This window comes from Poecile atricapillus, chromosome 1 (assembly GCF_030490865.1).
Source record: "Poecile atricapillus isolate bPoeAtr1 chromosome 1, bPoeAtr1.hap1, whole genome shotgun sequence".
NCBI classification, from domain to species: Eukaryota; Metazoa; Chordata; class Aves; order Passeriformes; family Paridae; genus Poecile; species Poecile atricapillus.
Window position 1 is genome coordinate 176,248,293 of NC_081249.1, and position 25,122 is coordinate 176,273,414.

At 42.5% G+C, this 25,122-nt stretch overlaps 1 protein-coding gene across 1 annotated transcript; it reads right to left on the reverse strand.

The window, feature by feature from the left end:
• Positions 1–23,025: 23,025 nt before the first annotated feature.
• LOC131587070 (inositol 1,4,5-trisphosphate receptor-interacting protein-like 1) lies at positions 23,026–24,666 on the reverse strand. The gene has a single exon (XM_058854579.1). The coding sequence runs from the start codon at positions 24,664–24,666 to the stop codon at positions 23,026–23,028; it is 1,641 nt and encodes a 546-aa protein (XP_058710562.1).
• Between the last annotated feature and the right edge of the window lie 456 nt (positions 24,667–25,122).

Here is a 25,122-nt window from a genome sequence, read left to right on the forward strand (position 1 = left end):
TCCAGATTCTCATGGATCACTGTGTGTCACAGACATGTGTTTCTGTCTCTGCCTTCTCCTGCTGTTGATATTTGATGGTTTCACTGACATTGCTAAACAATCATCCTTGCATTTCTTTACAGAAGGCTCCCCCATCCTTAAAAAAATATTGTTTGCAATCTATGTGTGGCTTTTTGTCTGCTTTGTATCACTGGGGTGTTTCTGACCGTGTCATTTATTAATCCAAGTGCTTCTGGAATCATCTCTGCAAACCAGTGTGTGTTTAGATGAAATGTCAGATTAAATGGCAAGAAGCAGCCATTATAGAGCTCATGTAAATGTTTAAGAGAGATTACATTTCAGAAACTGGGCTCTCTGTGCCTCAGCCTTAATAGAACTGTTATAATTTAGTTGTTAAAAGTAAGATATATGAGACAGTTTTTGGACTGGTTGTTTTTTTCCCTAATAATTTTTGCAGTAGAAATATTTTTATATGAAATGCAGCTATGTCTTATAAGCATTTAAAATAATAGATTTACAGATATTTACATTACTACCTGGGTAATGTCAAGCCTTCAGCTGTGATTAGAAGCAGGATAAGCACAGGCAGCAGCTGCAAAACTGATTACTTATATTACTTATATTACTTATATGCCTCCATCTGATAAGGCAGAGTCCTTACTCCCACTGAGGTTAACAAAAATATTACTGAATCTGATACCCTGGAGTGGCCACCTGAAACAGAGGATGGACAAAATTAAGGGAATGAAAGTGGGTATTTATTGAAGGCATTTGCTGGGTACACCTTGGGCAGTCAGAAGCTTTCCAGAGGCTACACCCAAGATGGACATGAGAGTCACGGGGTTTTCATACAGTTACAAGTTTGGTCCATTTACATATCAGGGGTTAATCCTTCAATTACAATTTCAGGTAATGAAGTCATTTACTCCAAGTTTTTCCCTCCCCCAGTTCACTGTTGTTTGCATCTCTCAGTGCCTGAGACAATAAGGTGTCCTTGAGTTTTAGACCCAGAGAGGAATTGTTTTGTGTGGGTAAAATGGGAGAACAGCAGACAGGCTGTGGAGTTTTAACTAAGCAGTACAGGATCTGAAAAATATAAAAGCTAAATCCTAAGGCATCAAAACAAGACTTTGAGGGTGTGATGAAGAGGAGTGATGCATTGAGTATGTTCACAAGAGCCCCATGAGCCACGGGCATGGATGTGATCAGGGAAGGAGAGCTTGGTTGGTTCTGGCACTGCCAAAAATAAATATTATTTAGGGAGCACTGTGGCAGTATCCCAGCCAAGTTACAGCCTCATCTTCAGGATTCAAAGGGGTAAAAGTGTTTTGTGTCACTTGCCCATGTGGAATGGGGCTGCTTCTCGTGTACCTGCAAAAACACATAGGAAGGCTGAGTTATCTCAGATTTCTTTGGGCATAGCTTTTGGGAGTCTGTAAAGAGGTTAAAACCCTCCCTGAATGAACCAATAAAGCTTCACCAGTGCTTCTAAAAACAATAGGCAAGACATCACTTTTAGAATGTTTTATTATTGCAGTAACTTCTTCAGCCAGCTCTGGACTGGGTGTTGTTCTCACAGACAGAAATGAGATCAGCATTGATCTATAAATTAGCAGTTGCCTAGTGACTCATGGTCTTGGCATGCTCACTTCATGCAAACAAAAAATATCACTATGCAGTAATGGATGAGTGCCAGTTTTTTGTTAGGGTCACTGTCCCAGAGCTCACAGCAATTTTTGACATAAATTTTGACAGGGAGAGTCACTTGAAAATGGAAAATGTCGATGGAGGCAGGGAATTGTTCAGAAATTGTCAGCTAGGTAGTACAGAGGAATGTAGTTATAAACAGACTGCAAGGGGAAAAGAACTCACACACACAAATTATGAACCCAAGTGTATGAAAATAAGCAGTGTAGAATAAAATAGAATTTTCAGGGCACAAGTTAATTGTATAAGAAATTGACTTAAAAGCATAGCTCGAAATGGGGAAAAATAATTTTAATGATTATTGATCAATTTAATAAAGCTCTCTAATCATCTTATTGACTATCCAAATGGGAGCATAGGTACCTGCTAATTAAATCTACAAGTGGCACAGGCTTGTTGAGCAGAAAGTAATGAAGTTACACCCACAAAATTATTTGAATTACCTAATTAAAAGCTGATGGTCCAGCAATATGTGCTTCAATAGAACCAAAAGCTCTGACACACCAGGTGTGTTTGGGCTACAGCTGCACAATGGGTATTCCCATCTTGGAATGCTTGGGCTCAGAGGAGGGATAAAGGGCCATCCACAGCAAACTGCTTCAGCCTGAGCTCCTGTTGTACTGCTCTGCTTAAATTAACCAACGTGATCCACGGGTTTATCAAGTAGATAAAGACAGAAAAAAGGCCCAAAGAAGGGATTTTTATTTGGTGTGCAGCACTCATAAAACAGCCCCTGTGATGGTGTGTTCACTTATTTTGTCTGAGGTCCAGAAAAGGAGGCCACAATCTCAGCTATGAACTGGAAACCAAACCTGATTGTGCACTGCTGACAGACCCTCACTGATGGATGCTGAAATGAATTAAAGAGGAGCATATAAAAAACTACAGACAATTACAGCTGTTAGCTGAGGGCTTTTGAGTATGTCAAGGAAAGGTGCAGCAATGTCCAGCCTCTGCACTTTTAAGTTGGCCAATGTACTGTAAAATGCATGTGAAGTATTGTCAGCATCAATGGGGTTGTGCTGTGTCAGTGCTGAATCCTTCTGCACCATTAATCTCAGCAGGATCAGCTTAGAAATCAGCACCTGTGAAACTTCTTCCTGATATTTTCATGGACAGTCTGGAAAAAGAAGTGCAAAGTAATGCTTTTCACTAATTTCAGCTTCATCCTTCCTGGTAAATTATCACTGATATCCAGTGTACTAAACCCTTTAAAGATTACAATTTATATATTTCAAACCCTATGAACAGTAAAGGAAATAATTTCTCCAAGAGGGAGGGAACATAATTCTCCAAGCTTTCAAAAGAGGATTGCATACATAGGAATTTGAGTGTGCTTCTCATCTTGGTGGTGAAGAATATTTCCAGTTTTTATAAAAGAAGAAACTGTGCTTGCACCAGTACTTTGAAAAACATCATTGTCTTTGTCTCCATCCTTTTTGTCTTTCTTTTCATCCAAGGCCTGAACAAGCTTCACTGGAACAAAAACAAATCTTCCATGGGACATGGTGTCATTAGAGGCTTGTGAGTCTTCAAATCATGGAATAGTTTGGGTTGGAAGGGTCTTTGAAGACCTTCCCATTCCACCCCCCTGCCACGGGCAGGGACACTTTCCACTAGACCAAATTGCTCCACATCCCATCCCACCTGGCTTTGGACACATCGAGGATGGGGCAGCCACAAAAGGCTTTAATTTTGGCACCAATTTGCAGTCTCTGGGCACTCCTGTAGCTCCACTGAATCCCATGGAATGATGCCAGTGTTGTCCCCACTGAAGGCTGGGTTCTGGTCATATTCTTCCCTGGTTTTGGCTTTATCTACACACAGGACACGAAACCCAACTGTCAGAGTAGGTGTGGAAGAATCATTTCAGTCTTATGAGGAATCCTGATGAATAATCCTTTCCCAGAGCCTGGATCCACTGGGATCAGGACCCCCTGCTCCAGGGTGGCAGAGAGGAGTGAACAGAAATAGTCAGGAGAGGTCTTGAGCAAATGCTGCAGTCACACTGCAGCAGCAGCAGCTACCAGAGGACTCTAGGAAATGTGAACCTCAAAAAAAGCAGCATTGAATATTTTGTCTACCATTTATGGCAAAAAATGGCACTTGAGAACAACAAAGAAATGCAGTGAGGGATTCTCACCTGAGGAATTCTTTTCCTGCATTTTTCCACGGTGAGCAGAACAGCTCTGCCTCTCTGAGGCACAATGGAAATGAAAAACCTGCAGGACTGGAACAAGTCCCCTCAGATTTCCAGGATGAAATAATACCTTAATAGTTCTGTCTGTATGGAAAAAAACTGCCCAAGCCCTACCATCTCATTCTGACAGAGATTATAAGAAAAGCACCCGAGATCTGATATCAGCAAATCTTCCTTGAGCTATTTGTATCTTTTAATGAAGAGAATTGCTGATGTGATTTGCAGAATAAGAATACTTTAAATCATCCTTTTGAGCATGTAATGGCCTCCTACATAACCAGCTTAAGGAAGTTTTTAAAATAATATTTTTATTTCTCTTGTTTTTCTTTTTTTTTGTCATTAATACTTCATCAGAGAAACAAGGCTAGCAAGCCACTTGGGAAGGTACCCCTTCACTCAAAGGCAGAATGGACTTTTTCCAAACCATCCCCCTGTCCTATTTCTGTAACCTGCTTTTAAAAATCTCTGGTAGTGGAAATTCCAAAACCAAAGATGAATGGCAAATTTTAATCCCAATGAGCAGAGAAAATTAGTGAATACAAGAGAAAATAGTGGTATTCTCAATGACCCTTTGATATTGCATTAACTCCTAGATTTTCTGTGGGAGAGCAAGAGCCTGGAAGTTTCAAAGTCTCATCTGACTGTGTCAGCTCTCTGAATTCATTGTGCTAATTTTTTTTTCCTTTAAGTTGCCCAACAAATACATTTCTTGTTCAAAGTCATGAGCTGAAGATCCATAGCAGGAAATGGAATGAATTTGCTTTTTGACTTACAATTGTGTTAGAGGAGAACTCCCCCCAGTTTAGAGTTTTGAACAGCTTAATATAACAAAACCCTTCAAAATATAAATATTGAAAACATCCAAAACATAAGGCCAATTTTAAAATAAACAGGAAATCATATTTAGCTGTCACCAGGTCCCCACTGTAAAATAGTTATAACACAGTCTAAAGAACTCAGAATTACTAGAAACATAGAATTAACAATCTAAGTTAATACTGTGAATGAATAAATTAATGAAGCATCCAGTAGGCTGCTAAACAATGTTATACTTTAGGCAAAGGAAGACTGAGAAATGGTCAGCTTGTATTACAATAAAAGAATTCTATATATATTAAGGCTCTCTCTTCATGTTATAGTTAATTTAGGGGAAAAAAGGGGGGAAAAAAAAAAAGAAAAAAAAAGAAAGTGAAGAATTCCAGCCCAGTTCTGAGGACCACAATTGATGTATTTCTTTTGAAAAGGAGCAGCAAAAACGTGGCTTTGATTCCTCTTGTATAGCCATAGGTAAAAATGTTCCAGGACAAAAGGATTATGTATGAGTTTCTGTTATGAAGTGACTGTGCTCTGACAGCTTCTGATGTATTTCAGATGTACTGATATTGCCAAGGCAAAGGAGAATTTTGAGAAGCCCAAGTGACTGAGGCCATCTGAAATGTGGAATGATTCCATCAGGAGAGGTGTCAGCCAGTGGAGCCCTGAGTATCAGCAGTCCTGACAACTCTCTTCAGCTGCTCTGGGAGAGGGGTTATGATTTCAAAGGTGTGGCTGAAAGGCTGCACTCACATTCTGGGAAATTATTTTACCAATATAATACACCATTCTTTCTGGGCATAATATAGGAACTAGATACCAGGGCTCAGGACACTCCAGTGTTTCATATTTGGAGTGAAGAAAATGCTTTTCTCTGATGCTCCTATTCTTTGTGTGACACCTGATGTTAAAAAGTTCATGCACACACCTTTTCCAGACCTTCATCTTACCACTTCTCCCATTATTTATAAGAAAATAGAAGAAATTATAGAATAAACTCATTAATAATATAGAATATGATAGAGTGATAGAATAAAATAATAAAAATAAAATCATTATGAAAGACCTTCAAGATCATCAAGCTTCAAATCCTACTAAACCATATCTTGACCACACTCACTCTGTGAGCACTTCCAGCAGTGGGGGCTCCATCATTACCAGGACAGCCTGTTCCAATGCTTAACCATTCTTCAAGTGAAGAATTTTTCCTGATATCCAGCCTGAACCTCAGTGGGTGCAGCTTGAGACCATTTCCCCTTGTACTATCAAGAATCAGACCTGGACCTGGATCCTTTGTGCTCTTTTAGATGCAACTGGAAAAAGAGCAGAAACCAAACACTGTCACCACCATTACCCACCCCCCACAAAAATCAAAACAAAGTAAAAAAAGCTTCCAGAAAAAGCAAAACCCACACATGAGGTCCACATGGCCTAAAGCCAGTCTCTATGCATTCCCAGAGTTGTGGGTGTGTGTCTCAGTAGGGAATTTCCAGCCAGTACAATGAAGAGAATTTCTCTGTTGGAAGAAACACAAATGCTGACAGCATCAGGTGCTTGGCTTCCTGCAGAAGGGAAATGTGGCTCCCCAGAATTCTGGTTGCGGTACAGCATCATATTCTTGAGCACATCTTGGGCCAGCTGTGCTTCAAATTGTTTATTTCACTCAACTCAGGTCTTTCTAAAGCCCAGTGGAGCAGCAGAAGCAAAGGCTGGTTTGCTATCGACAGCAGCACTCGCATGTGAGCACAGAAAATGCCTCTGGGGTTACGAGGAACAGCAGACTTAATGAATTCAGCTGATGAGACTTTTTTCTTGGTTGTGCTTCCCACGGACCAAATTAATTCCAACAGATGAGTAAAAGATGGAAAGACATGCTAATTAGCAGCTTTTTTTATGAACCACTTCTCTACTTCAGAATCTAATTAGCTTTCTAGATAAAGCTTAGGCTGTAGTTTGTTTCTCCAGTGTAAGGATTATGTTCCTGTTTTTCCAGTGTTTGAAGAGAGATGCTTTGGATTGATGGGTATTTACTTGTATAGTCCTTACTTATATATTTATGAATTGTATATAATTGTATATAATAATGATATATAATAGTATATACTAGATATGATATACTATTATATAATAGTATATCATAATAATAACTTTTATATACCACCTGGATGATGAGAGCCCTCTCTCATTACAGCTCTGGGGAATTAAACAGCACAATAGATTCCTCCAAAACAGAGAAGGCAGAGGAACACAAAGGATTACAAATTGTGGGTAAGAGCATTTCACCAGGGTGATGGAGAGCAGTCATGGTTGTGAGACAATAAACTGAGGGAGAACTGAACAGGAGGAATCTGAAGGGAACCACAGTAAGAGGAGAAAAGCCAAAAGGAATTCTCAAAATCTATTTGCTTCTCCTACATGTTGAAGGAAGAAAACAGAAAATATTTAATGGAAAACAAGGATAGAAGCAAATGTGAAATCTAGAGGAAAAATACGAAAAAATAACTCAGCTGTTTAGGTTCAACTGTCTTTAAGGACAAGATAATCTCCTGACAAAAGTTCTGTAGGTATGGGGGGGAAAGATAAGCATGATAAATAGTTGTGCTGGAAGAAATAGAGTCGTAACACTGCTGTTTGCAGCCCAGCACACTGGATTTACTACCATGAAACATGTAATTTTAAAAATTCAAAGCCATACTGGTCAGTAATTTCTTCTGAACTTCCAGGCTGCAATTGTTAATCAATGTTTGAAAACAATTAGGGAAACCATGAAAGAGGCTGACATGCTAGGCCAGGGCCAAAATTGAACTAAATTTTGCATTAAGTCTGATTTCAGAAACACTCAGGTATTTAAAAATAACAGAATGTAAAATATTCTCTGATTCAGGACATCCATGAATAAATCCACAGAGGAAGTGCATGTACTGTACTGCAGTGGTGGTGGCATGTAGTGAATAAAGCCTTTTTGACTGTCTTGGCATGTTTGGAAGACAAGCTCTGAGCCTCAAGACTACAGAAGTAGAGGACTGAGGTGAATTAATTTGCTACTTGGTGTTGGAACAGGTAAAACCCAAAGGATACTTTAAAAAAGCCACCCAAGAGCAGCCTCTTGCAGTGTGACAGATCTAGGACTGTGCTGCCACAGAGGTAATAAAGACAGACTCAGGAGTCTGCTTTTCCCTTCCAAAACTAGCTCACATTTCTAGGGACATGCTGGAAAAAAATAGAGGAGGAAGAATGAGAAAGATGTTAAATTTGGCGATGATAATGAAACTCTGCATATTGAACTAGGATCAAGTTAGACTGATTCTCTCTTGCCAGGGAAATCTGATTGCTTTTTAAATAGAATTATAAAATTAAAATATAATAGAATTATAAAATAAATAGAATCTTAATAGAATTATAAAATGTAATGGAAAGAGGGAATCCAAAATTTCCCTTGTATTTGACAGAATGTCAAATTTGTATTTGTATTTGAAACATCTCAAAACTTCACTCAAGGATATTTAGAGGAGGGGGCTGGTAATACCTGTGTGAGACCCTATTATGAAACCAGCCAGGATGGAGTGAACTCTTCAGCTTTCCAATAAAACAATGACATTTCAGATGTCTTTACAGATGTTAGTGAAAATCTAGTGTAGTGCTGCCTCAGTCAAATCAGTGACAGAGAGCACAGGGGCGTTCAGACACTGCTGCTCCTGCTGCAGGGGAATGGCCACGCTGATTTCCCTACCCACACACATCAAACACAACCCACACTGCCCTGATCTCTTCCACTCAAAGTTCTGGCCAAATTAATCTTCCTGCACCACATGTGTCCCTGAGGACTATTCATGAGATTATGGTGTGAGAGCCAAATCAGAAATTGGTGATGTGTGGATGGGAAGTGGCAAACTGTGCAACATGCTTCTGAATTCTGGGTCAGTGGTCAAAGCACTCCCTTCTCACTGGCTGCATCATGGTATTGACAATACTCTTGGAAAACCAATTTGGTCTTTCTGTGTGATTTTAATTCCTCTAGACTCTGTCACCACAGGAGATACCAGAGGTCCGAGTTGGGTGGAAGCCAGGCAGAAAGTGACAACTTTTTTTAGCATTAGTTTACGCACCATTTTGATCTCTAGAGTTTTGGGGTTGAATTTGGATTCAAAAGATGGTTATGTGGGTTAGATCCTATTGCTCCTGTGGTGTTTTTTTAGGGCTGGTATTTCACCAGGATTGGAGAAGGTGGATGAAGTGTGAGAAGAATCAGCAAGCTGGGAATGAGGGAGGGAAGTGGGGGGAGGCTCGGGGCAAAAGAGTGGGAAATGATGTCTGGAAAGAGGAGGCAGAGGGAGCAGAGTGTTCAAAGGATGGATCCTCTCAGTAAGGATCGGGGGGGGGGAAAGTGCTGGCATTGTCCTGCTCATCGTACTCATAAATTATGTGGGAAACAGAGAGCAGTGATGTGACAAGGACTACAAATCATGTGGAATTAGGTGAGTAAGAATTAAAGCTGTCTGCAAAGAGTTGCAAAAGGGACCTAATAAAATCTGAGTAACTGGATCATGAAACTGTAGATATCAAACTCCACGTTGATAGCTGGAGGAGGAACAGGCATGAGTAGATATGCACCAATGAGCTCCAAATTAGCAATCACAGCTCAAGAAAAATTATCTGAGTCATTGTGAATAATTCAATGAAAATACCAGGTCCATATTTGGGAGCAATGAAAAAAGACCCCCAAAGAAACAGACAAAAATTTAATAACCACTGAAGGGTGAGACAAAAAACCATCACACTGCAGCAGCAAATCCCCAGTGTACCCACACCTTATATTGTCAAGCAGTTTGACCTCTTCCCACTTCCCCATTGACAATTAAAAAAAAATAAAAATATATATAGCTAGAAAAATCCCAGGGAGGAGTACTGAAAATGATCAGCAACATGGAATATTTTCCATACAAGAAGAGGCTAAACAGAAGTGTTCCCCTTGGAAAGCAGAGGACTAAGTCACAGAGGTATATAAAATATATAAAATATGCTCTGCACATGGCGTGGAAGATGTAAATGGGGAACTAGAGCCACTATTTCTTACTGTACAAGCACATCATGAAATCATCAGCAGGTCCTGAACAAACAGAAGGAAGTATTTCTTCAAGCAGTCTATAATTAAATTGTGGAAATCATTGCTGCAGGATGCCATGGAAGCTGAAAGCATAAATGAATTAAAAATGTGATTAGACAAATTTATGGATTCACCTCCATCAAAGGCTGTTAAACAGAAGGATGTGGTTTCAGTATCTGACTCAGGAAATCTTTCAGCAAACATTGCAGGAAATCTGCAAGGATATATTGAGGAAGGAGGGCAGAGGATTTTCAGTCCTTGTGAAAGGGACCCTTTTTGCTCCTGATTTTCCCCTGTGCACATTCTCTAAACAGCTGAAACTGGGCTGTCTCAGACAGGATCCTGAACAATCCCCTGGCTGGACTCATTATGACTCTTTATAGTTCTTACTTTATTTCATTTCTCCTTTCCCTTTATCTGCTTTCAGTTTTTATGACCAAGCCACTGGATGAACTAAGTCTCTCAGCAGCACAGCTGCTGTCTGACCAGACTTCACAACCCTTTTTGACTTCTGGGGTTGTTGGACAGTTTACCTGTGCCTTGTCTTAATGCTCAGCACCTGGAAAAAGCAGAGAGGATTTTCAATTAACTCCTGGGTACATGAACCATAGAATTAATTTTCCTTGATGCACGCTGGAGATGTTTTGAAGACTCTGCTAGGCAAGACTGGGCAGATGTCTGAGGCACACCATGGACTGAAGGCACAGTTCTGACTGCTGAGGTGAGCTGAGCTGGGCTGAAAAAAATCCAGTGAATTTCCATTATCTAAAAGAGTACTTAAAAACACAACTAAAAAAAATGTGTAAATCCAGCTCTGGAACAGGATGCAAACACTAACGGGGGTGGGGGAAAATTAGAGCAACTAGGAAATGGAATCTGGAAATTAGTTTCAAAAAATTACCTCTTTTGTAAACTGATACATCTGGGAATTGCTCTGCCTTTCCTCTTCCCCATATTCCTGTTCTCAGGGGGAGGAAGAAATGTAAGTAGGTACATAGAAAAGCAGAGGTTAAGTGAGCAGCAGCAGGGAAGTGAAATGACAGTGATAGATTGAAATGGAAATGGGGGTGGTCGATTTGATCTGCATATACAGGGGCATTATGTCATGGAGCCTCTCCATTTAACCATGGTAAAAGCACATCTGTGGCACTGCACCTAGTTTCAGAAAACTGTTAGTAACAAAACCAGAACGAATTGCACCAAGTTTAAAACCCACAGCAAAATGAAAATAGGGAATGACTTTAACAAAGCCATGAATACATCAGCAGAGAAAACACCGAGGAGGGGGAAAAGTCGTTTAAGCTGAAGTACACTGTTGGCACAAGAACAAATGGCTGTAAACTGGCCATGAATAAATTTAGGCTGGAGATTAGAAGAATTTGTCTAGCCCTGAGAGGAGTAAGTTTTTGGAACTGCTTTTTAGTAGAAACAAGAGAGACAGAACACTCTATTTTCAAATGACAGTGAGCAGCTTATATGATATTATTGCCTGAAATAGAAAAGGACTGTGTCTGGCAAGCCAGGAAGTCCCTTATATCTTTATATTTTAAGCAATTCTGTATTATAAGATGAAAGTAGATTTGAGATCATAAACATTTGAAGGGCAGGGAGAGAATTACTTTCTTGAGAAACTTCTGAGAGTGGTTATGCAATATTTTCTCAAAGGGACTCAAGGATGACTCATCATTTGGGTTGTCTAAAATAAAGCTGAATAAAGCAGCAATCCAGGTAATTTCAAGATGTGCCAGCATGATGAACAAGTCAGTCTTAATTGTTTCCCTTCATCAGGAGTCATGTCATGGGGCCTTAGTGATTCAAACCCTGGAGCTCAATGGCAAAAGTACAAATCCCAGGGAGGTGGATTCTCTGAAAGCTGCTGAAGAGGAGGAGATGGTGGCCAAAAATTATGAATGTTGGGCTGGGGATTTTTAATTGCTCACCCCAAGTGGTGTTAGGTTTCCTTTTTGTTGGCATGAGCAAGATCTGCATCCTAGAGAGGATCATGGAGGAGGAAACATTTCATGTGGGGGATGCTCATGGACCTGGGGGAGCAGCCTGGTGTAGAGGAAGATGTCACTGCCCATGGCAGGACAGGACTGGAAGATCTGCAGGGTCCTTTCCAGTCCTAACTATTCTCTGATTCTATGATTTCAAAAGGAGGTTCAGGACCACCAATTCCAGCTACAGAGTTCAAAATGTCATAGAAGAACCTCAGATTCTGAGGCCATATGGCTTCTGAAAAGTTCACAACACTAAGGCAGTACCCATGAAAATATAAAAGATCAGACTTCAAGTATAAGGATTGGCCAGTGCAGACTGCAAAATTAGCTACTGATTTTAGTTTTATATTTAAACAGCTTACTACTCTCTGAAGATGGCTTGTCATTTCTGTTTTGTTTTTTTAAATATTAAGCTGCCATTTAACTTTGTGTTTCACTTTGGGAAAATATCCGTATATTTTATATACATTTGGAAATGTTCAGTGATCCCCTCTCCTCTTTCTCAGGCACACAGGAGGGTGTTCTGTCATCAGAACGACAAACACAGGAGAGGGCTTCTGTTCAGAGCTCATGGAACTGGGCTTTCCAGACCAGTGTGAAAATGATGGCATGGAGACTGGAATATGTGGAAAATAGGATGGAAGAGCAGGTCAGAATACAAGAGGAGGCTCTGGTGATTAGATTTAGTGCATTTTAGAGATAACCTGGATCCTTTGTAACAGCACTGTGGCCAAGGCATGCTTTAGGTGAATACTCAGAAGGTAATAACTTCACTGTGGTGTTTTTAGCAAACTAGAACAGATCTTTAACAAGATAAAGACACAAATTCTAACTTATAACAATTCTAATCTAACATTTGAATAGCTGTTTTAATAGAAAATAAGCCAAAGTTAAAGTAGACATGCTTGGGAAGTTAAGCTCTCCCAATGAGTTTTCTGACTTTAATTAAAACTGCAGTTCTGATTCTTTGCATTTTAAGACTCATTTCCATGCATATCAGTACAAGGTCATTTCATTGTTCTCAGAGATATCTTTTAATCTACCCCCTTGAGACCTGCATTCCTTGATTAAATAAATATGCTCTGGGAGCATTTATTATCTGACCATGCCCACTTACACATCAGATGCCAGCCAGTTACACTTTATTCTTAATATACAATCAAATTGATAAAAGCACTGAAATTCTGGGCTCTGTCCAACACAGACAGATGAATAATCAAAGTAAAAAAAGACTTCAAGTTCTCACATTTCTTTTTCATGATCTCACTTGATGTAACTTTCAATAGTGAGAATACCAGAGCTGGACAAAACTCTGACAGCAATACTTTCAACCACCAAAAATATAGGTTCAGAATCATTAATTATTTTCTACTGATTCTGCTAAACTGCTTCAGCTGAGAGATGGAAATGCAAATCCAGATTCCAAGCCACTGCTTTGGGATAGTGTCATTCAACTTTCACAGAAGTGATCAGATTAACCAAAATTATTTCCAGACTCACTGTATATAAAACAATGAACGCTTAAAAATGCAGGAAAAACTCCCCATGTTTCCATCATTAATGAGCACAAAGGTAACCAATCTGATAGTTTGATACAGCTGCAAGTAGGAAATGCTAAGAAAACTCTGAAAATAGAAAACAGAATGGCAAATAATTCCTCCCTGTTTCCACAAGTCATGCCTCAAGCAGCATCACACAGCTTTTAAGTTTTCAACTCTGTATTGAATCATGTAGTCACTTATTATGTGTTCATCTCACTTTGATTCATCATCTCTAGCTGAAGAGTCAGACTTGCCAAGATTCTGCCTTTTTTCAGAAGCCTCTTTGGGAATGTCACAGGAATAGTGTGGTGTGACATGGAGGAAGGACTCAGTTGTGACTTCCAGGCTAATTTTGTCCAGAAAGAGCTTGTGAAACCTGTTCTGCCCACAGCTGAACAGAGACACTGCTGACCTGAAATGTTTCCTTTTAGCATCACAACCCTCCTTCCATCTGGATTTAGCCCTTCTGTCCTGCAAGCCCAGTTATCTCACTGCTTTTTCCCCCCAGAGTCCACCTCCATTTTTCTGTGTTGACTGAGGTCCCAGACCTCACAAAGCTCCTGCTGCCTGGGGTAGGTGACAGGATTATGAGTCCTGTGGCCTTCCCATCCCTTGAAGGGAATCCTTGGGAGAGGGTTGCTGAGACTTCCAAGCATAAAGTGCAGAAAATATTCAACTCCTTCCACTTGCTTGAATTTTTCTCAACAATTCTCCAAGATGGGTGAAGGTCAAAAGCTCATTTCTTCTTTACATCTTTTGCTGGTTCTGGTCTGTCTCTGTTTCCTTATCTATTTCTCTATCATGTTCAGCTGTAATGAGTTGATAAGAATTCAGATAAGGAAATGACAATGGATGGGATGTTGTTTTCTTTCTTCTTGGACACAAAAAGGGCAGATTCTGTATAATTCTTACTTACTTACTCTGGGAAACCTTCCCTGTAGCATTGCTTGTGAGTTGTCACAGAGATGAGCTGTAATCTGCAGCTCTGTTTTTATGAAGATAATGTTAAAGGCCAAAGGTTTCGTGTTGATGCAAACTCTGAACTTTCCAGGGCAACGATTCATTTCAGCATTTTGAGGAAGAAAAGGATTTCCTCACAATCCAGCAGAGGGCCCTGGATCTGATTTCACATTTTTTATATATATATTTTATTTATTTATTTATTTATTTTTGCAGAAAATTATTTTACTTATACTATGGAGCTGTTCACAGGAAACCAGCTGAGCCTTGCTTTCAGTTCAGGTTTTGATTTTTTTGGTAAAAGTTAAGTTGCAACAATAAAAGAACATATCACAAGTTATAAAAACAAGTAACCAGACTTATTTACTCGTCTACCCACTTCACTGCAAAACACAGAGAATAAAAAATGATGATTTTAGAGGTTATTTATATCAGGGATTAATCCTGCCTGGTTTTGCTTTTTCAGCACTGACATCAGCTAGAATTTGGGGAATGGAGGCTTGTGTTCATTGCAGGCATTTAATATACAAAATAAAGCCACAGATGAGTAGAGCTGATGAGAATTTGCAGGTTGTTCTCCCCAGTTTGAATAATGTGATATACAGAATGCACTACAAAGTGATTTTGAAATGTAAAACATTAATGTTCCCTTTGAAGGGCTGATGTCAAGTGCCAAATGATATATCAATTAAATGAAAAACAAATCCCAACCCTGCAAATATTGTACAAAAACAGCTTCTTTGAAGTCAATGGGACTAATTACAAGTGTAAAATAGAGCCTGGTTGTACAGCACTTCTGTTAACTGGAGTTAAATTTCATGAATTTAATAAAAAAATAGATCTCAGAGCAACTCCAGCTTGGCTTCCCACTGACAAAGTACAATTCCTGCCTGGCTCAGCCATCCGTGGGGTCTCTGGTATCCAAATCCTGCAGGACAGTTTCTAATTTTGCACTGCAGAGCTCCACAATTCCCATCTCTGAGATGAAGTGTGTGGGCACCAACAAAGGGTTCTGTTCAGTATTCCCAAATCCTCTGCTGTCACACTCAACCTTCAGCTCCAAAGGACAGCTGGACAAAGAATTTCCTGGTTTGGGATGGAGTTGCCATGCTCAGGATTGACTGGGCAGCAGGCATCAGTCTCTTCCTCAGATAACTTCTTCCCATGAGCAGTGTTTATTTGAAAAGTGAGAAATGGGGAGTTCTGACCCAGATTGTGATTTATGGATTAGCCCCGATGGATGCTGTAAAGCTGTTCTTGGTTTTCATTTGTATACAAAGCAAGAAAATTAGGCCTGGGCTATAAAAATGGAAGAAAAGACAAATATATTGCTCGTTGGGGGAATATGATTCCCAGCTATCAAGGTTACACTGAGACAGCAATTGCAATATTCAGCTTTTCCCTACCCTCAGACCACTTAGATTAAATTTGATCTCTCAGGTTACCTATTAGCATCATATCTTTAGATGATCCAATGTCCTGCACATCAATATCTTCAGTGCTCTTGGAAGCACTGCTGATTACCCTCAGGTGATAATTGCTTTGAGGTTATTTCTGAGCACAAAACATTGCTTTTACCAAACATGTGTTCCCTTCCACTGCAGTTTTGTTAATATTTTCATATTGCAGCAGTTCTGGGTCCTAGGAATGGAGGTTGTGTCTCTCAGTTGCACTAAAAGGAACAATCTCTTGTGGTTTCTGGGAGGGATTGTAGGTTTTATCTCCAGAGGCTGAGTCTCTGGTACCCTCTGTGCCATGACAAATTATAAATGAAAGCCATGTGAGTATCCCCCACCTCACAAGCTGCAATCTTTAGTATCTATGGCAATCTGGAGATGTGCAAATGGTGCATAATCAACGCTCAGAGCCTGGTAAAGGCTTGAATCAGCATAAAGCAGCATTCAGGAGCCAACCCCTAATGGACTTGCTGAGGAGCTGTGCAAGTGTACAGAGCACTCTGTGCACAAATACCTTCTGATGTAATGCAAGGGAATAAGAATTTATTTTAAAATGTTTCTGCATCTCTGGCTGTACCTTTCAAGTGCCAGCCTAGCTGTCCTATGATTGACACAATTCTGGCCAGACCTTTGTCTCACTTTTTTCAGCTTCTCCCTAAGCAAATTTGTGCATACTTTTTATTGTAATTGTATTTTTGTTTGCTTTCACTGTTTTACCAGTATCAAATCACTGTCCATACAGATTTCTGGGATCATTAACAGTGCAATTAAATAGCAGCAGACCCATTGGTGTCAGTCTGAATAATTTCCTCAGTGATGACTGGCCTCTGAAAGTGCTCTGCCAGGACTGAAAGGAGGAAATCGTGTTCCATGCAGCTGGGAATCTCCACAGGACAAATTCTAATGCTTCTTCTTTTAGTACCCCTGGGCTGGGCTCCCAGGATGAGCACTGTAAAAGGAGAAAAAGATTGTTGTTCTGAAGATGCTCCTGAGCAGCACTTGCAGTGGCATGCAGGGATCCTGCTGCCACAGGGAGGATGTACTTGCAAATAATATCCTCAGATAAGACCATGCATTCGGATTCACACTCCTGGGCCAGCACCCTCCAGGACAAGGAGTCATTTCAACAGATGTGTGTTCTAGAGGGGAGTGCAGAGCCTTTCAGACACTTGGGTGGTAAATCCAGCTGCCAAGCACTGCTGAAATTAGGCCAGTACTGGATGTATCTTGGATATCACACCTACTCACCTGTCTACTCTGCTCAGCTCTCTGTCTCTACAAAGAGGCTGAAGCTGGGAAGAAAGGAGAGCTGGCCACATTCATCAGAGGCCTGCTGGGTTTCCTCCCCTCTGACACCTGACAAACACCCACCCCACAGCTGTGCCAGATCATAGGTTGGACAGTTTTGCTCTTTAAGCTCCTGTCACTGGATTTCCTTGCAGAACCCTCTTCCCAGAGAAACAGAGGTAATCCTCAGCGCTCCTAGAGCGGCTGTTGATGTGCAGGGGAAGAAGGATGGAGCAGTCAGTCAGGCTTACCCAGGGAAAACACCACCTTTAATCACATTGCATTACAACTGGAGGGCTGGAGAAGCTGAAAGCTCTCACATGATGTGGGAATTAAAGGGCCAGGCAGGGTCTCTGTGCACTGCTGTGATACACCCAGCAAACCTCAGAGCAGTGAAAGGGAAGGGAGGTTAAATTACACAATACACAGTAAAAATGCTGCTATTGAGACTCTGGTATTTTTGAAATAGCATTTTCTAAAGATCCAAGTTGAACCAGTCTCCCTGTTTCACAGCATATGGTAAGAGTGGGACTATCCAGGAGACCATTTTAGAGAGCTGCAGTTTTGGACTCAGTACCTGTCTCATCTCTGAAGCTGTTCGTCACAAAGGGAAGAATTCCCTACACAGCTGTTTGTCTGGAAAAGCTGGAAAGGTGTGATCACATCCCCACTTTCAGTCTTTCCTGGGCTTGGCCCATTTTCCTGGCACTGAGATGCTTGTACCTTCAGAGCAAAGTTGGGTCTGAGACCCACTGGCTGGTGCAGACACTCCAGATTCCAAAAGAGTCTGGAATAGGAGCCTGTGGTGGGTCCCAGGAGGACTGTGGGGAAGGTGGGGAGGTGGATGGTACCTTGAAGCTCAGGAGTTTGGGGTATCTATTTCCAGAAAGACCTGAAACATTGCCACAGTTGTGGCAGAGGGAGGAAAAGATGAAAAGGACCTTGGAGAGGCTGCCTGGCCCTGCTTCATTGCCAGAGCTTGTGGAGATGGAGAGGGAGAAGGTGGAAGACCAAAGACCCAAAAGGCTCTCTGGGAAGGATCTCTGTGGACTGAAGGATGCTGAATGGCCTTTGCTGTGGGGAGAGCCAGCAGCACCCACAGGTTGCCTTTTCTCTCAGGCCTTTTGCCTCTCTGTAGTGACAGTTTGGGGTGGTTTGGTTTGCCCAGGAGGAGTTGTTATTCTCACCAGGTTTCCAGACTTCCTTTGGGTGTTCCAATACCTCTCTATGCCTTGTAAGGTAGGGGTGTGACAGATTAACCCCACAGCAGTGGGACTCCTGGGGTTCCTACCTGTCTGTGTCCCAGTGGGATCTGATTGCATGCTGCAGAAGGAATTCATGCATGCTGGCCAGCCCAGTGCTGTCACACACTGCCAGAGGTTTGTCTGTGTGAGGGTGAGGATGTGAGACACATGGAAAGTAGCTGGGCTGCACTGCAGATGTGGTGAACTGAAAAAGAGACTGTAGCTGCTTCAGTGTTGAAATCTTCTCTGTGGGGTAGGGGAGGTTGTTTTACTTATCTTCATTTTCCTATTTATGTCAAAAGCCTCTTTTTTCCCCCCTTTCCTTTTTCCTATTGCAATTCATTTATTCTATAACCTTGAGAATAAAATCTTCAAGGAAGAGGAGATGATTTTTTTTCCATTGCTGAACCCCTTGATATACCCTGCCAGGTCCTGTGCTCTTTGCTGGTAATGTTACATCTGAGACCACAAATCCCCTCGAGGTTCAAAGTCACTTTGTCCCAGCATCGTGCAGCATCCCCAGAATACAAAGGGCTAAAATAGAAAGAGAAGCAATTTGTGTGTCTGTGTTTTCAGACTTCATACATTCAGAGGTTTATCATGTCCAAAGGGTAGATCAAGATAATTAAATACCAATAAGCAGAGATAGATGAGCCCTGTGCAGGTCAGTTTGCTACACAATACAATACAAACTACCAGGAGCTCTTATAAATGTGCTGAAAATAGAAAGAATTCATTTTTGTTCCTTGTGCCACTTAAACTCACACCTCTCTTAAAGAGATATTTGATTAAATCTTCATCCAGCCTGATCTTCCTGTGGGGACCTTAAAAAACCCCTGTAAATTCACTTCACGCAGGACAGCCCAGGTTGTGCCAAGTTCAAAGTTTTCTCTACAGCATGAAACATGGACTAATCAAGATTTTTGAGTATTGTCTTGTTCCTTCTGTTGATTTTTTTTTTCACTCATTTTCAATGTATGTCCCACATCTGTGATGGTCAGTAGGAGATCAGGGTTTGTATCCAAGGTTGGAAAGCAGAGCTCTGGTTTTCCCTTGCAATATTGAATGGTGATGAGCAGAGATGACTGTATTGCATGAGACTGTTCCAGGTCACCTGAGGGCTGTACAGGAAATGGTGAAATAAAGTCCTGGGTTGCACTATAATAGGGATCCCTGAAGCAAAAAAACCCCACTTTTATTTATTTATTTACATACAGTTGTAGAATCATTAGGGTTGGAAAAGACTTCCAAGTTCTTCAAGTCCAACCTTTGACCAATCAATGCCCTGTCAATTAAACCATGGCACTGAGTGCCACCTCCAGACATCTCTTGAACATCTCCAGGCACGGTGACTCCACCACCTCCCTGGGCAGCCCTTTCCAATGCTTGATAACCCTTTCCTTGAAGCTGTTCCTGATGTCCAATCTGAACCTCTCCTGGTACAACTTGTGGCCATTTCTTCTTGTCCTGTCCCTTGTTCCCTGGGAGCAGAGCCTGACCCCCACCAGGCTCTGCCTTCCTGTCAGGAAGTTGTGGAGAATGAGAAAGGTCTCCTGAGCCTCCTTTTCTCCAGGCTGAGCCTCTTCAGCTCCCTCAGCTGCTTCTCATCAGACCTGTGCTCCAGACTGTGGCAGCGGCCTCAGGGAGACAAAGAGTTAACATTGTTCCACCCCAAACCCCTTGTGAAGGGCGGCCCAGGAGTTCTGATTGGGTTTGAGTCCCTGGGGGGTTCTCCCTTGGTGTGTTTCTAATGGTCCCTGACCCTGAACTCCACCCTCAAAGGTGTAAACCCTGGGTTCTGTCCCTCAAAAACCCCTGCTGTGCCTCTGTTCAGGGCTCTCTGTTCTGGACCTGACTTTGTTCCCATGCTGAATAAATGGTTTCATGAACGGGAGCCCGTCTCAGTTGGTGTTTCATGCTGGTCCCCAGAATCCTGCTGCTTACTTGGACGAGATCCTGAGGTTGCTGACTGCAACACCAGACCCATTCCCAGCTCCCTTCCCTTCTCTGCACACGCAGAGTCTTTCTTGTCATGAAGGGCTCAAAACTCATCACAGGATTTGAGATGCAGCCTCACCAGTGCCCAGCACAGAGGTACAATCGCCTCCCTGGTCCTGCTGCCACAGAAAGAATTCATTTTTTGTTCCTTGTGCCACATAAACTCACACCTCTTTCTGCTGCTGTAGGAAAAGACCTTGTATTTTTGATACAGGCCAGGATGCCATTGACCTTCTCAACCACCTGGGCACACTGCTGACTTCTGCTCGTCCCCATTTCTATTCAATAAGCAGAGCATGCCATCCACAATCTTTTTTCTCAGTCTTTTACTGAAGTAGCACTGCCTGTGTTCATGTCCTTTGGCCTGTGGAAATGAATCATTCCTAGTGGCAGTGTGCACACATTCTGATGATGCTGTGTTATAACAAGACCTTTGTGATGGCCCATTGCTCACACAGCAGAGCTGCCAGGGGCTCAGGGCTCTTAAAGGCTTCTCCTGAGTGCTTCAGTCCATTGCACACATGCACAGAGAGACTCATCCCAGACAGTGGTGGGTGCAAAAGAAAACTGGGAAACCCAAACAAAGATGTGCATTAAGAACTACTGGGAAAATATATTTTTAAAAACAGAACATACTGTATATTAATAATTTCATTAATATCAGCACTGATGTCATTTGAATCTTGCTACAATCATATTCAGACATTGCACATGTCAAAGGGGAATCATGAATTTTGAAAATTAATCTCCTTTGCTAATGACGTAAATGTTGATGGTATGGGATGGGATTTGGCATCACAACCATGATGACTAAAATCATTGCTGCTGATCTGCAGCAAAAGTGTACTGTCTAGAAATAAAGAAAATCTAATTAGCCCGGCCATATTTTTGACTGTGAGGCTGTCAAGGGCCCGGCCCACGCTGCCCACAGGAGCTGCGGCTGCCCACAGCAGCTGGCGGTGTTCCAGGCCAGCTTGGCTGGGGCTTGGAGCAGCCTGGCCTAGCGGAAGGTGTCCCTGCCCATGGCAGCGGGGCTGGAAGGAGGCAATTTCTAAGGAGCCTTCCCAGCCAAGCCATTCTGTGATTCTGGGATCAGAGGGGCTGGGGACGGCTGGGCCTCATTTCTCATTGGAACCACTTCAGCACTCCGAGTCTGCTGGAGTTCCAGGAGACAGTTGATGAGCCCACATTGACGGTGTGTGACGTTTACCCGTGCTCTAGGTCTGGCTGAGATCAATAAAGTCTTGCACGATGCAGATTCTGCAATGTTGTATTTTATTGAAAAAAGAGCAAAGCCGTTTCCAGCTTGCCAATCCTAAACATGCTAACTACAGATCATTAATACGGCTCACAACTGAGAGCCACACTAGATATGGATTTGCTTGTATATCAAAATATTATCCTACGTGTTCTATCTACCCATTGTATATGCTATCAATAGATCTATTTGATGAAACTCACTCCAGACAAAAATGTGCTAAATGCATGAATATGCATCACAATAGATAGTGACACTCCATGTGTCCTCTATTGTTATTATTTAAATATAATTACATATTCAACTCTTTAGAATAATATTGCTTCATGACACAAGAATTACCTATTTCATATTTTTGGTATTATTTCTATTAGTCTATTGTTTTCTTGTGTTGCATTTTACTATCATATATGATATATTAATCATTATATGACTATTATATATGATTACATGTCTATGAACATTAAAGTATAAAATACATGAACACTAGCTAGCTAGCTAGTTATTTTATCTATAATAATTTTATGTATAAAATTTTATATATTAATATTTATTAATATATCAATTATATATTAATATATTATATTTTATTAATAATTAATTAATATTATTAATTTTATTAATAATAATATTATAAATAAAATAATATAATATTATAATAAAATGATAATATTATAAATTTTTAATAATGAAAATATTATTAATTTTTATTATTAATTAATATATATTCATTATATATTACTATATATAAATATATATTAATATATATATTAATAAATATATATTTATATATTAAATATTTATCTATAATAATTTTATCTATAGAAGAATCTAGATTGTTATTTCATAGCTAGCTAGCTAGCTAGCTAGCTATGAAATAACAATCTAGATTCTTCTATAGATAAAATTTCAGGTCAGCTCCAACACAGCTGGTCCAGAGCCGACCCAAAGGTGTCCCTTCCGGAGACAAGGAGAGACGCCGTCCATGGACTCATCCCGGGCGAGCAGCGCTGACTTTTCCTCTTGGTCCTTCTTGCCCCTGGTTTCTTTCTTCTTTTCCTCACCCGCATTCCCGCTTCTTTCAGCCCTTCTCAAAGGCTGGCAACAAGTGCATGTTGCAAGTGGGATTTGGTGACTTTGGTGCTGCACATGAGGCATGTTCTCTCTTCAGGTGCACCCTTAGGAGTGGGGAAAGGCAAGCCGGGCTTTATGCCGATCTGGGTGTCTTTTTTTGGAAAAATTCAAGGTTTCAAAGAGGTAGAAGAAGCCCTGCTGTGGCCCTCCACCTGCTGAGGCAGCAGGAGAGGCTGTGGGACTTTGGCCAGAGCCTTTGCGTGCATCCTCTTCTCCTTAAAGGACCAAATTTGTAGGACGAGGTGGATCTTTGCTGCCAGCTGCCAGCAGCACAAGGCCAAGCACAGGCTCTGTGCTCGTAGCCGTGACTCCTCCCCTTCATTCATCCAAGGTTCGTTTCGATAAATTCTTTGAGCCACTTCTTCAGAACCCAGTACTCAAGCACGGCCTGGCTGTACGCGTCCGAGTCCTGCGCCAGGCGATGGAAGAGATTGTGTGTCGTAGCCGTTGGAACATCTGGGGGTACCCTGATGTCACGAGGAAGCCTCTCGTTGCCCACAATGAAGTGGTTGAGGCGTTTTGCTCTGACACATAAAAACAGGCCATCTCTGATCTGCAGCAGTCGCTCCAGGAAATGTCTCCTGCACCACAATGCCACGGGTGTTTCAGCCAGCAGGTGCATGATGAGGGTCTTGATGGCGTAGGTGGAAAAGCAGAAGCCCAGCTGGAGGCGGGTGAAGAACTGCAGGCAGTGGAGGTGCAAACTGTCGGGGGGGGCCTGGCTGGCAACGTGCTTGAGGAACTGGGTCTCTGCCACATCATAAGTCTCAGGCCAGGTTGTGTTTGGGGTGTGGGCCTCTCTAGGCTGGCTGCTGACAAAGATGTCTGAGTCGCCTCTCCTTACCCCAAGCAACATCTCAATCCTGAAGCTCTCATCTCCATCTGTCACCTTGAACTGGCAGGAGCGTCTGGAGGGCAGCAGCGTTAAATGCCAACTGTGTGACTGAGGCAAAGCTGGCCAGATTGCTCTCACCAGTTGGCAGAACCAGCGGGCCGTTTTCCGCACGTCGAGGTAGGAGCCGGTGCACAGGGTGTCCAGGAGGCTGGGATCCTGATTCCTCCTCAGCTCCTCCTTGGGGTGGTGCAGGAAGCACAGCATGTTGTCGCCCTGCTGCTCCCTCGTGCAGGTGCACTCCAGCTGCACGCGCACACGGAAGTTCCTCACCTGCGCGTGCCCTGCAGTGTCCAGCTCCAGGTGGAAGCTGTGGCCTCGGGGAGGGGTCATGGGGACGAGCACGCGGTACACAACGTCCTGCTCTCGGGGACTCCAACCTTCAAAGGCGCTGCCCACCCCGATGGCTCGTTGCAGGACTGGGTAGAAACTGTTTGACAAGACACGACCAAAGAAAGTGGCATACTTGTCCATCAGGTCAGTTATCCACGCACAGCCTCTCTCCAGGTCCTGGACAGGCCACTGGATGCGCTCCATCAAAACTGCACCGATGATTTCCCCAAAAAGATCCTCTACTTCTCGGATTAAATCTTCGTAGTTGTTTTCTACAGCTGTATCCTCATTGACAGCTTCGTTTCCACCATGATCTGCCTCATTTGCAGCAGCATTGCCCACTTGCTGTACATTGCCGTCATCATTGTTGTCTTCCTCCCGATTCGCGTTGCCTTCTTCATTTCCAACAGCTTCTTCTCCATTTGCATCCCTGTTTCTGACTCCCTCTTCATTTGCTTCTTCATTCCTCTCTCTCCTCAGGCTCCTTTCCCATCCCATAAACCATAGGAGCAAGACAAGGACCAGGAGCACAGCAACAGTCACGAGCTGCAAGTACTGTTGGGTTTCACTCTTCTGGATGAGCCGCTCCACTTCCTGCTCCAGCAGAAGCCTCTCGTGTTCCAGCTGCTGGGCACGCAGTTCCATGCGCCGCCGAGCTTCCTCATCCCAATCCCCCACAGGCTGTGGGTAAAGGGTGAGGCTCTTCAAGAGCATGAAAAGGAACACGACGGAATTCATGGTCTGCAGGAGGATGGAAAGAAGGCCATGAGTGGTGCTGTGAGGGAGGCAACTACTGGTTGCGGGAGGGAGGGCAGCAGGGATCTGCTCAGGGATCTGAGGGCAGGAAGGACAGGGCCCCAGAGAGCTGGCAGGCAGCAAGGCCTGTCCTGCTGACCCAGCAGCAGCAGCAGCAGCAGCTGCAGCAGCAGCGTGGCCTTCCCAAGGCTCTCCCACGAGGGGCTGTCCCCGCATGCAGGGGGAGAAGCCAGCCCCGGGTGCAGCCAGGTTTCCACCCTGGCCCTTGTCCCCAGCCCAGCCTCCCCAGCACGTGTGCACTCACCGCTTGCCCAAGCAATGAAGGCCAGCGTTACCTGCTGGGGCCTTTTGGAGGTGCCCCCATTGTGACATGTCCCCCTGTGATGTCACAGGTGTCACAGCACATCACAGCCCAGCCAGCCCCACCCTTTGTCCCCA